This window comes from Temnothorax longispinosus, chromosome 4 (genome assembly GCF_030848805.1).
Source record: "Temnothorax longispinosus isolate EJ_2023e chromosome 4, Tlon_JGU_v1, whole genome shotgun sequence".
Lineage (NCBI taxonomy): Eukaryota > Metazoa > Arthropoda > Insecta > Hymenoptera > Formicidae > Temnothorax > Temnothorax longispinosus.
Genome location: NC_092361.1, coordinates 11,853,984 through 11,867,521, shown reverse-complemented (window position 1 = coordinate 11,867,521; position 13,538 = coordinate 11,853,984). Strand labels below are relative to the sequence as shown.

The following is a 13,538-nucleotide window of genomic DNA, read 5'->3' as shown; positions in this document are numbered from 1 at the left end:
GTTTCTTTTATGTGTTTTATACATTTATTGTATTTCTATTGTACTTTATATAATCTATGTCATAATTTGTTCACGAATACTGGGAGGGTTTTCGGGCAGTTTCCCTTCTCCTATGCAACAAATGTTGGTATTCTTTGTATAGTTCTGCCCAATCTAGCCATTTCAAATTACATAAATTACTAAACGCAATCTCTCTCTCAATAAACGGATTCTTTATTATTTGTTCCTTCCTCATCTAATTCTAGAGTTCAGGCTTGTGCGCGAGCTTGTGCAAACATATATATATATATATATATTGTAGGCTATTCGATAACGGCGACTGTATGCGTGGCGAGGTGGACAGGAAAACACAATGATTTCTCGAATACTCTATATAATATATTTGTTCTCTGTACACTTAAACACGTCTGAATGCTATGACACCACGAGCTCTTCTGTGCTCACACAACGACCGCACGTAAGCGTGGCGCCCCGAAGCTCGCGCCACTCGGGAGCTGCCCTCTAGAAGGGCGGGAGCACGTCGCTCGTTCAAAGCCCAGCTTCTCATACTCCCTCCCTTTGTGCGAGCGATCCGTGTTCATCTAATTTTCTTCTTTATCTGTAACATATCAAAAATCAGTTATCGAGTAAAATTGATCTCTAATTCTGTTCAAACTCTACATTCATTATATTGTCTCTTAGATATGCAAATGCTTCTAGAGGTAAAGGTTTTGTCATAATGTCTGCCAAGTTCTCTTTGGTCTCAATCCATTCGACTTTCACCTTCCCTTGATCAACACACTGCTTGATAAAATCTCCATGAGTGTCAGCCATATGTTTTCTGTTTCCAGTTTCTTCTCTCTCTTCTAAGTTTTTCTTTATTTCTTCTAAGTTGTCATCAAACATTTTAAGTTTGTGACTTCCATCCTTCTTAGTGCAGTTTCCTGCTCTATTATCACACCAGATTGTTGCAGGCAAGAATGTTCTTCCAACAACATACCTGAGCGACTTGTCTAATGAAATTACTTCTTGACAGGCCTCACTCATTGCCAGATACTCTGCTTGACAGGTAGAGAGTGTAACATATGTCTGTTTATGACTTCTCCATGCTATCACATCTCCAAATAATTTGATTATATATCCTCCAGTGGATGTAGAATCAATGCAATCTCTGAAACTAGCGTCTGTCAGCGACTCTAACTCATCTGTTTTACCTTTAAACATCAATCCTCTATTTGCAGTTCCTCTAAGATATCTGAAGACCCTTTTTACATCTTGCCAGTCTTCTTCCGTGGGCTCTAATTGTCTTCTTGCTAAATAGTTTACTGCAAAGGCTATATCAGGTCGTGTAGCATTTGCCAGATACATTAAGCTTCCTATAGCTTCTCTATAAGGTACTCTTTTAGTTTCTTCTCTAATACTCTTTTCTTCTAATTTTCTGTTTTTATTGCTCACTTTTCTGGTGACCATAGGAGTGTTCTGAGGCTTGCATTCATTCATATGAAACTTTTCTAATATGCTCTCAGTATATCGCGTCTGATGAATATACATACAACTTTCTTCTTTGTTTCGCTCTATTGTTATTCCCAGAAAGTTCTTTGGTTCCCCAAGATCCTTCGTCTCAAATGTTTCACTCAACTTCTTTTTGATTTCTTCTAATTTCTTCTGATCATTACTTGCAACCAACATATCATCTACATAAAGTAATATGATCACTATTTTGCCTTCCTTCCTCCACGTGAACAGGCATGGCTCATGTAGGTCGTTCTTTAATCCAAGTTTCTTAGCCTCTTCTGAAAATCTCTTATTCCATCTTTTCGGACTTATCTTCAATCCGTATAAAGCTCTATTCAATTTACACACCTTAGTCTTCTTGGTGTTTTCATCCAGTTCTACTCCCTCTGGAATTTCCATATATATTTCATCTTTTTCTTCTAGAACTCCATTTAAAAACGCAGTCTTAACATCTAGCTGACTAGCGTATAAGTTATATTTATTTATTATTGCTAATATAGATCTAACCAGTGACAATCTTGAAACCGGTGCATATGTCTCTTTTAGATCATACACATTTTTGTCTTTACATCCTCTTATCACCAGTCTCGCTTTATATCTGGTTGATCCATCTGCTTCTAATTTCCTCTTAAATACCCATCTTGAATCTATTATATTAGGTCGTCTTCCATCTAATTTCTCTAATGGTCTATCGACAAGTTCCCACACTTGATTAGCATACATAGATTCAAGTTCCTCTTTGACTGCAATTTTCCAATTCTCTCTTTCGTTACTTGATATAGCTTCTTCATAAGTAACAGGCTCTCTATTTAACGATGCCATAAGGCATTGATGTAATTCATCTTCATTCTCTATATTCCGTTGAATATTTTTCACATTAATATAATTAGCAAAGCTAACATCTTCTATTTTTCTCCGCACATCAGTGTCTCCATTATCTTCTAGTTTTCTTTTAGTTTTACTTCTAGTCATTGGAGCTTCACTTTCCTTTCGTGCGTCCTTCTGCTTCTGTTCGTCTAGTTGTGTTGTTTGTTTTCTCGGTCTACCTCTTTTCCTTTTCTCAGGAATCTCTAGTTTTTGTTCTCACTTTTCCTCATCCTCTACAAATTCTTTTATCCAATTTTTATCTAAGTCTTTTTCTTCTTCTATTTGACTGTTTTGATATACATTTTTATATGTTATTTTTTCATTAAATCTAATGTGTCGAGACTCTATAAATTTTCTTGTGCTTGGATGCCAGAGTATATATCCAGTGTCAGTATATCCTACCAACACACCTCTAATAGCTCTCTTGTCAAATTTCGACGTAGGCTTTGGTACTCTTGCATATCCAATGCATCCAAATCTCTTTATTTGCTCGAAATGACAACTTGTTTCTGATGAGAACTTCTTCAAGGGGATCTCATACTCTATAGTCTTATGTGGAGATCTGTTGTACGCATGCACAGCAGCGTCAACTGCCAACTCCCACATACTCTTTGGTAATCCCGAGTCAAACATATATGTTCTTATTTTCTCTTGCATTGTTCTGTTGAACCTTTCTGCAACTCCATTATGTTCCGGAGTGTACGGTGGTGCATATATGGCTTCTATATTTTCTCTTTTTAACACTTCTTTAAAAGCACCTCCCGTAAATTCTTTGCCTTGATCTGACTTTACATAGCATAGCTTTTCTTCTTTTCCTAGTAGATTTCTGGCGGATATTAGGTATTTTTCTAGAGCCTCTCCCGATTCATCTTTCGTCTTCAAGGAGTAAGCTTTCGCTAATCTAGAATAATCGTCTATAAAGGTTATTATAAACCTCTTTCGTCCTGGATAAGATGTAGGTTTTATTGGACCCATGATATCCGTATGTATCACTTGTAGTGGTCTCTGTGCTCTATTTCTGTTTTCTTTAAACGGCAATTTTGCCATCTTTGCCATTATACAGACTTCACACTCTAATATGGAGTTATCAAACTTAACTGTCTCTAATCTCTTTTCTACTTTTTGTAGCTGTCTTAAATAGTTTAACGACGCATGACCTAATCTAACATGCCATAACATCGCCTCATTTATTTTCTCTAATTTCTTTACTTTTTCAATTATTGAGCTTTCACACATTTCTTCTATATTCTCTAATGTTTGTATATCTTCTAACTTAATGACTTGATCGAGTTCAGCATTATTGTGTTCTATATTTTCGTTCACATTTGTGAGCTCTCCTTCATTCTCCCTCCCAATCGCAGAGCCAACATTGTCTCTTTCGTCTAATTCTCCCTCCGAAATTGATAATTCACTGGTCTGAATGTTTGCTTGCGATTGTTCAGGAAACTCACAATGTGGAACAATTTCTGCTCTACATCTATACACAGCACATTCTATACTTTCATTGTCCTCTATATTATTGTTTTTAACCTCAAATTGCATAATCCAATTTGGTTTCTCATAAATTCCTTCAAAAACAATTTTATTTGTTAGTTTATTGTGAACTTTAAATACTTTATCATCTAAATAAATACTGAACCCTGCATCAGCCAGCTTTCTTAAAGATAGTAAATTTTCGGATACTTCCTTCGTTGCAATTACATTTGTTAATTTAATTACTTTCTTTTCTTTCTCATTTGTTAACAACAAAAGATCTCCTTTACCATCTATTGAAATGTCTGCAAGCTCATTCTTATTCGCGCATTTAATAACTCTATTATTACATTTTTCAAAGTTTGACAAAATTATATTTTTATTCACAATGTGATCTGTTGCACCCGAATCTACAATAAAATTGACTAATTCTTTTGAACTATCTCTATCTTCTATTACTTTATAGCCATGCATAATTTACCTTCTTTTGGTTTTCCTTCAATTGCTGTTTGCGATGGTATAGTTTTCTTGGCTGGTTGTATTTTGGTTACTTTCCCTTTATTATCTACTCTTTTTGTTCCTCTTTGTGCAAATCTACCCTTTTTCTTTATATTTTTATTAACGGTTTTATTTGTATACCTTTTTCCTCTAAATCTGTTCGTCTGGGCTCCGGCATTAGGACAGCTATCACCCTTGTGTCCTCTAATCTCCTGGCAGTAATAGCAGAACCAGGCCTCTGATCCCGCTAGTGGGCAGTCCTTCGCCATGTGACCCAATTTGTTGCATCGGTAGCACTTTATTTCTTTGTGCTCTTCTGCGGTAGCCCTCTGCACTCTAACTTCTGGTTTCTCTAGCTTCTCTCTAACTTCACTCTTAGTCTCTGCCTCTAACTGCATCATGAAAGATTTTATTTCATCTACATTCATTTCTTTAAGGAGGTTCTACAGGTACTCTCTAGTCAGTTAAGAGATGAAGAGAAAATCTTCAAATTCGTCGATTCTAAGTATTCATAAAATATTTTCGTGAATTTTGATGACGTTAGAGCTTATATCATACCCATATTAGTCGAAACGAGGAATAATTAAAAATATCGTGTAAGTGCTCCTTTGACTCTGGCGGCTTATAATGGAAGAAAATGTGGTAACGTCGCGAACTTGACAGTTCTGCTCATATGACCGTGGTTATTTCACAATTTCACATAATTCTAGAGCGAGTACTTCTCCGTAAGCGCTCGTAAACGTTAGGTGCTTAAGTTTGAGGTGCTGTCATACTGTGGTGCTGTACTGGCTGTACACTTTTCGCGCGGGTGCAGTCGCTGCGACATTGCCAAATCTCCCTTGTTATTCGAAGCACGCTACGTGAACTGTGATATGGCCCGTTTCAATAGCCAATATCACAAAATTTTACGCGATAACCCTTGTTTTTCTCGATATTTCTGAAAAGGTTAGATTAAGATCTATAAGAGCTCCGTTTTTTGAATCTTTGGTAGGTCGCCTTTATATAATTAATATCTCGTTTCCTGTCTCCAAGAGCCCCTCTGCCATATGTAGCTTATGTTAAAAACTGTGATTTCAAAATTCATTTTTGCAAATTTTTACACGGTAACCGATGCTAAAATTTTTTGAGCACTTTTCTCGCATCTCAATTTATACGTCCATAAAGTTTTTTCCAATTTTTAGATACATCCATTATCTGTAGAACCTCCTTAAGATTAGTTTGTCTTCTAATTAAATCTACATTCCTCAGTTCCGGCACATTAATTGACACAGCTTGATACAATGCAGATCTCATTTCTTGTTCTGTGAGGGGTACCGCATCTTCACATGATTCATATTCTCTAATTATTGAATCAAAGCGTTCGCAAAAATCACTTACTTTTTCGTCTTTTCTCATTTTAATTTGATAGAGTCTAGTTCGTACCGATGCATGAGTAACGTTTACTTCACTCTTTTTATAACCTTTTAATTTCTTCAAAATTTCTTTTGGATCTTTCTCATTGTTTGGGCTGTTGATTTAAGATTTGAATTCTATTATGATGGCGCTGCCGCGCAAAGGATATAGCGCAAAGGGAACTAGCCCCCCTAGTAATAACGGATGTCGCCACATGTTCTCCAGAGGCGCTCGCTTCGTACCCACTAGCCCCAGTAGTACCACGTTGCCATGCGGTGTCGTCAGTACATTGTCTCAGTCGTCGTCAGTCTGTCTCAGTGGACTGTCTCGGTCTGTCGAGAGTACATTATCTAAGTTTGTAAAGATCATATCGTAGAGCCAAAGTTTATTTGTACGACCAATAAAAAATTTGTAAAACACGAAGCAAAGTCATTCTTTAGCGAAGCTGTATCCAAAGACGAGAAAATACGTGCCGTGCACCCGGCTCAACGAGAGCTGCGTAACACTCATGTAAAATCCTTTTATGATAATTTTCATCTAAATGATTGATTATTATATCTCTAACTAGACTTTTTCTCTTAGCAACTTTTAATTCGGAAAGATTTTCTGGACTATCAATGTTTGAATCTATTACATCTAATAAATCGTTATTCATTAATTCGGATTTTAAATAATCCATCCAAAGATCAAAGTTGGATTTTTGCGTTAGCTTATATTCTCTTCTAATATGCAACCTTTGACTGTTTAATTCTACCTCTAAAGCACTCTTAATTGTCTCTAAACTTCTATTTTTCTTGACTGAACAGACTGTTTCATCTAACTTTTTCTTTTTAGGCTCTACTTCTGATTCTTTAACCGTTTGTATACCGTTTTCTACTTTACTTTGCGTATTCTGTTTATTTACCTCTAAACGTCTAATCTTCAGTTTCTCTTTCTCTAAATTTACGTGGGCGACTTCTACCATATTTTCCATCATGGAGGTTGCTTGGGTCATAACCTTATCCAACATCTTTAATACCGAGTCCATTTTCTCAACCATCTTTTCTTGTTTCTCGTAAAGCATCTTGGTCCCTATAGGTAGTACAGGACGATTTTCAGCCCATTCTCTATTTACATCTATGTTTTCTATTATTTTTGGTTTGCCGCGTTTCGGGATTGCACCCTTTGCTTCAGTCTCCTTCTTGTTCTCTTTTTCTTCTTCATCCATCAGAAGATTTTTTGTCTTATCTTCTTCCATCTAAATCGGGATTCAAATATCAATTGAACATTAGCATTCCTCTTTTGACAAGATAAACCAACATTCATATTGACCGATAATAATTTACAATTTCTATCACTAGATCTCTTTCAGCAATAAAAATTTAATGCTTATGAGGCTATATAGAACGCACTGCAATTCACAATAACCCCAAAGCGAGAAAACCACGCGCCTCTGCAGGGCTATCCGCACGCGCACACCACTGTCCGTTGCGATCTCCAGCACTGCTGAAAAGATCTATGGGAGCTCGGGTTGATCACGCACGCGCACGGGGCCCATACAAATTTACGCGGCCTCCCTGTACAGTAATCAAGCTACACCGCACAGCTAGTCATGCTCAATTACCGACCCGATACATGTCGATTTTGAAAATTTATTCCATACACATGCCTGTATATATATACAGGGTGTTCGATATAAAAGTAACCACCCGAATATGGGGGGTAGATTGGGTCAAACTGAAAAGAAAAGTCTCGTACCATTTTGCAAAATTCGCAATAGTTAACGAGTTATTAAATAAAACGTCTGAGCGAATGAGCGCACAAAGAGCGATAGAGGCGGGCCTCGGCGGCTGGCTGGGCTGGCACGGTGCCCGGCGCGCGGCGAGCGGTGGGGGTCGAGAGACGAGCGGCGAGCGGGGCGCGGCGCGGCGCGGCGAACGTCGAGCGACAGATGTTATACACTGCGGCGAAAAAATATTAGAGCCAGCCCATACTAAACTTACGATAATTCCTTCGCGTAAACGGGATTTTGTTGTAACTTACAATAATTTACTTCGCGTAAACGAGTGAATTATCGTAAGTTACTACAGAAGTAACGCGCTCGCGTAAACGTAGTAACAGGTAGCACACGTATTGCATAGGCATTGCCGTAGCGTCTTACGCCTTAGATAATATTAATTAGTTTAGCTTGAATTATGTGTAATAGAAACATTTAATTTTAGTAAATTTAATTATTTTTTATGTCAAAGTTTACGAGGTTTAACAAGCTTTACTTTAACTTTTGTTTATGTTAGAATAACTTTAATGGTGCGTGTCCACCTGCGAGTAAAACTCTCGAGAGTAGCTCTCGAGATTGATTCTCGCAAATGGACATATTCCTGGAGAGTACCTAACGGAGAATGAATCGCAGCTCTCGGCGAGCGAACTTGTCAAGACCTACTCGCAAATCGACACGACGTTATTTAGAACATAACGTTACGCAGAACATAAAAATTTTAAAATTTTTTTATTTCTGTCACAGTAGTTATAAAGTATCGTATTCCACAATAGTTCATGATTTCCGCATTATTCAATAAGTTCCTTTGTGTCATCAAAGGAACAAACTTTTGCCATCTCGGTTTTTACTCTCAACATGTAGCTCTCAAAATACGAACAGCGTTCGAGCTTGGCGAGCTGATCTCCGAGAGTAAAATAACGTCGTGTCGATTTGCGAGTAGGTCTTGACAAGTTCGCTCGCCGAGAGCTGCGATTCATTCTCCGTTAGGTACTCTCCAGGAATATGTTGTTATGGCGTCGCATCGATGCTATGTTTTTCCAATCGATCATGCGTCAGCGCGTGCCCGGCAACGCGTCCCTCGCGCCAAAATAATGACTCACTTTTCACGATCGGACTTTCGCGCGCCAAAAAAAATGACTCTCGCCGTTCACGATCGGACTTGCACAGGCACATCGCTTTTCCCGCCAGCTTGTTACCAAGCGACATATATCTATCTCACACATCTATCTCTTTATATCTCACACATCTATCTCTTTATACATCTATCTCTAATTCTCTTATTGTCACTGTTGCCTCTATTTCTATCTCTCAAGAAGAAGGCAAAAACATCTATCTCCTTCTAACAGCATTTATCGAACGAACGTTCTTATTTGCTGAGAATTCTCTCGTTTTGCTCGTCAGCAACGAGGAATATTATTTACTTACCCTCTAATCTTCTAAATTCTCCTATTCTTCTAAATGCTTTTCGTCTTCTCGATGCCCTTCGCCGGCGTCTCACACACTTCGCGTTACACGTTCAACTAGAGGTAGAGGTTTTCGTACTTCGTTCCTCACGCAGGGGAATCGTGCCCTGGGCCCATAACCTGTAGGCTATTCGATAACGGCGACTGTATGCGTGGCGAGGTGGACAGGAAAACACAATGATTTCTCGAATACTCTATATAATATATTTGTTCTCTGTACACTTAAACACGTCTGAATGCTATGACACCACGAGCTCTGCTCACACAACGACCGCACGTAAGCGTGGCGCCCCGAAGCTCGCGCCACTCGGGAGCTGCCCTCTAGAAGGGCGGGAGCACGTCGCTCGTTCAAAGCCCAGCTTCTCATATATATATATATATATATATAAAGATTTTTAAAATGTTCCGGTGCGCTATAAAAATTTAAATTAAGGAAACATGATTTTATATAGAATTATGTATATAATATTGTGATATATAATTAAAATGCATATATATATGTATATATGTATTACTTGTATTTTATATAATTATAATATATATATATATTCATGTCTTTTACCATTTTTTATTTAAGTACCTGAGTAGAATTTTGAAAAAATCGATTTTCTTTTTATTGCATTTCTTGAAAATATATAGTTTCAAAAATATTGTGTTAAAATATTATTAAGAAATTCGAAGAATTGTAGAAGTTACGGAAGTTTTACTGAAGTGGGGCGGAGCGGAGCGTAGCGGTATCGCGCCTTTTTCGCCGGTATCGCGAGATAGCTCTCTCCTCTCAGGACTTCGTGTCCTTCGAGAAGCCTCTCCTCAAGTCGTCATCGAAGGACTTTTATATGGCCCCGGAATTGCCGATTAAAAATAAAATTATAGAAAAAAAATTTTTTTAAAACAATTTCATTGTTAATTAACAAAAAAATTTTTTTTAATTATTACTAATATTTTCGAGTCAAAATAAAACTTTTTTGTCTTTTGCATTTTTTTTGTAAGACGAGTTGTTTTCAAGTTATAGCATTATAAACAATTAATGATATCCAAATCTCTTCTCAAACTTTAAACGCGTTTTTCTCGAAACATGGTTTTAAAAAACGGTGTTCACGATATCTCGAGAACGGATCGATAGATCTTTTTGAAATTTGGACACGATATTCTTGGATGCTTTGTCTAATTAGCTACAATTAAACTTTTATAAATTTTTTGTTACAAATGTTTAAAAAATGCATTGGTAACTTGAAAAAATAGGTCAAAAATCGACTTCAAATTTCAAACAGCCGCCATTTTTCGAATTTTTTTTTTTAATTTTTTTTGGCTCGTAGCTAACTGTCTTGTATATAACTAATTAGGAATTTAATGCATATTTTTGTACCAGATGACGTGACAACCCAAAATGGTGAACACCGCAAAAAAACGGGGCTTACGCTGATGCCAATAAACAATATTTATTGTTAATAAATTTTAATTAAAAAATTCACAAACGTACTAGAATACATGCTCTTTTTAACAGAAAAAAAAGTTTTTGAATAAAGCAATTATTTCCCGAGAAAAAAATTCCCAAAATATGGTCACTTTACTCAGGTGTAAGCCCTTAATCAGTCTCAAATACATTGACAAGCGGTATTATACAGTGTTTATCATCACGGTAGGGGATAATAATACATTTTTTGTCTATCTGATTTAAAATACACGCTGCTGTATTATTACTCTCTTGCGCGATATAGGAATATTTTGATGAATTAATATTATTTGTTGTACACAAAGTTTCATCACCGCAGAGATCAAATGCTTTTCCTATTATAACGTATGTCTTTTTTCCATTTACATTTACGACACATAGTATATTCAATATACTTAGAAACGTACCGTGTATTGTCTTTATAATACTATTATTTCGCATATAAATTCTTTTGTAATTGCAAGAATGATATAAAATATGTTTATAAATGAAACGTTCGTAAGATGTGGCATTCTCAACAACATTTTCACGCAGAACTGCCTGCACAGTAAGTTTTTGGATTATATTTAATTTTACTGATTTACCGCGTCCAAATATTCTTAAATTATCGCCATACAGCAGACAACTCCGAGTTGTTCTAAATTTTCCCAAATAATGATCAAATAACTGTTTGCCTACAGCACTGCATTTTTCTTTCTGAAAAATATTATATTATATTTGATAGACTGCAATCTTAAATAAAACTGATTGAGAATTATAAATCATATCTCGCAGTATCCGGTTATAAGATTCAAAGGGGAAAGCCGACCATGCCCAAAGGGCACCGAACAATTTTACTGCTTTAGGAATATGTAGCAGTAGGTGGACGTTAAATTCCATATATTCTGACCCATATAACCTTTCCGTATCGAAAACAAATTTTCGCAGTGCTCTTTCAGCTTCGTTTAAATCATATTCACTAATTTTTGAGGACAATAAGATGTGCATACTATACACAAGAAGCGACCAGTGTTTATAATAACGTTCGGCGATTAAATTATGCAAACATGGTAAGGAATAATAAAGAACCAAGTTTTTCCACTCAGACGCTTTGTACAACTTCAAGTCGCCAAGAGAACGAGGTACTCGAGTTATTTCACATGGTGGTAAAATGTTCAGTAGACGGTGATTAAATTGTCTTTTCTTTGATCCAATGTACCACGGGTATTCAGAATTTTTACTGTCAAACCATGCAATAAAAAATATTTTAACAACGCCTAATAATACCGAATGCATGTAGTCTGGTTGAAAAGAACTTATGATATTAAAAATAGGTACCAGCATAAATAAAGAAGGTCCTTTAACACCGTAGACAGGTGTGTACCTTCTGCTAATGCCATTTCAGCATGTATTTTGTGTTGATCTTCTGTTCTTGCACGGCGTTTATCACCACAGTAAATACGTGCATAACCATTCCCAACTTTTACATGTTCTCCTGGATGCAAACAAAGAGAACACCCGTATTCCCCATTAAATTGACTAATATTTTGTAAAGTGCATCTGGCAACTGAATCTACGGGTGACAAGAAAGTATGCACTTTAATGTTTACAGGTTTATCAAAATTTGGCGGTAAACAATTAATTCCATTTTCATGTAAATCCTTCAATTCATCTATAAATGGTCGCAGATAAATATCCATCACAGGTTTCTCCTTACCGCACCACAAACCTGTTAATATAATATTATCTTTTCTGTTTCGGTATAAAAGTTCATTTACTGCAACTTGAATTGGGCACATTGACATTTTAGATGATTTAAAAGTACTAACTCCATCTAGATTACATTGCACGCTAATATCAAAATTGTTTACAATCCCTTTCTCTAATAATGTTTTATACACTTGTCCACTAGTCACATCCGAAATACCACCGTAGTCTCCATTCCTTTGCAATTGATAGAACAATAGCCTTGATAATAAATATCGTAATTGTTCCTTTAGAGAAATGTATACAAAAAAACTACCACTACGTCGAAGATCTGTCTCAATATATAAACTTTGACAATTTGGACAATTAATCCTTTTTGCATTTCCAAAATGTAATGGTATAATGCATGATGGACAATAGTAGTGATTTTGAACTTTAGCAATATTGGCAAATTTCTTAAAGAACATATATTTTGTAGGATTTACTGGAGCCGGAAGATGGCAGTTGATTAACTTGCATATTGATAAGATCTTCAATTTCAGCATCCATTGATTGTGACGAATCGCATGACTCATTATAAGAATATCGCTTTCTTCCATCGTTAAAGAACAGCCTACGAAAATAGGTTTTCTTTCATGTAGATATATACAGAGAAAAAAGTAAACATTATTTAGAAATAATTTTATTTGTTATTTATTGTATATTCAAATATTAGGAATTAATTAAGTGAGATATTTCAGAAAATAATATTCGCCTTCCAGTACTTCAAATAAATTACAATATTACAAACCTCATCGTTGAGCACATTTTCCACATTATTATTGGGATCGAAGTTGCCATCTCTATTTTGAAAGTCCTCTTCGTCATCATGGATTTCTTCATTCATGTCACGTTCGTCTTCTACATCCATATTAATAAAATCATTGTCATCACTTATACTACTCGAGTCCTGTAAATTATTCCTATTTCGTTACAATAATTCTTTTCATACAAAGATACGTGTTATTAAATAAGAATTTTTCTTTTATTTTGAACATTTTAAAATGTTTTTAACACTATATTTACGATAGATTTTTTCATTTGATTGGGTAATATATTATCGTACAACAATGAAATAATATTTTAAATCAGTTTAAAAATTCTGCGGTAAATAGACATACTCTAATATATGTTCTATTACTATTATTGATCTCAAGAAAATAGTCTTCTTCAAAATGCAGTCAGTTTTGCATCAATTACCTCATACGACAATATCTTTTCTTGCAATACCCGTAACAATTCCAAATATTTACCAATTCTTCTGCAACATCTTCATTTAGTTGAAAATCGTTATCATCGGCTTCTGCACATTCGTCAGAACTATCCTTTTCTGGGCAAGGTTCGTTAAGGTGTGTAGGTACTGCATAGTCAATATCCTCGTCTATTTCCACATTACCATCTTCATTCCTTTCCTATT

General features: G+C 36.0%; 2 protein-coding genes across 4 annotated transcripts; both read right to left on the bottom strand.

Annotated features, from left to right (window-relative positions):
• Positions 1-400: 400 nt before the first annotated feature.
• LOC139811655 (uncharacterized) lies at positions 401-7,660 on the bottom strand. Of its 3 annotated transcripts, none has more exons than XM_071775980.1 (2): positions 4,316-5,757; positions 401-598 (listed from the first exon to the last, which is right to left on the bottom strand). In XM_071775980.1, exons 1-2 carry the CDS (start codon positions 4,758-4,760, stop codon positions 582-584), a joined length of 462 nt encoding a protein of 153 aa, XP_071632081.1. In that variant the 5' UTR covers positions 4,761-5,757; the 3' UTR covers positions 401-581. The 3 variants fall into 3 exon arrangements, 1 of the variants encoding a protein (XP_071632081.1); XR_011731692.1 differs by having other exon boundaries at positions 402-598; positions 4,316-7,660; XR_011731693.1 differs by having other exon boundaries at positions 404-598; positions 4,474-7,660.
• Positions 7,661-11,622: 3,962 nt separating this feature from the next.
• On the bottom strand, positions 11,623-12,688 carry LOC139812151 (uncharacterized). The gene has a single exon (XM_071776781.1). The coding sequence runs from the start codon at positions 12,679-12,681 to the stop codon at positions 11,692-11,694; it is 990 nt and encodes a 329-aa protein (XP_071632882.1). The 5' UTR covers positions 12,682-12,688; the 3' UTR covers positions 11,623-11,691.
• Positions 12,689-13,538: the final 850 nt, after the last annotated feature.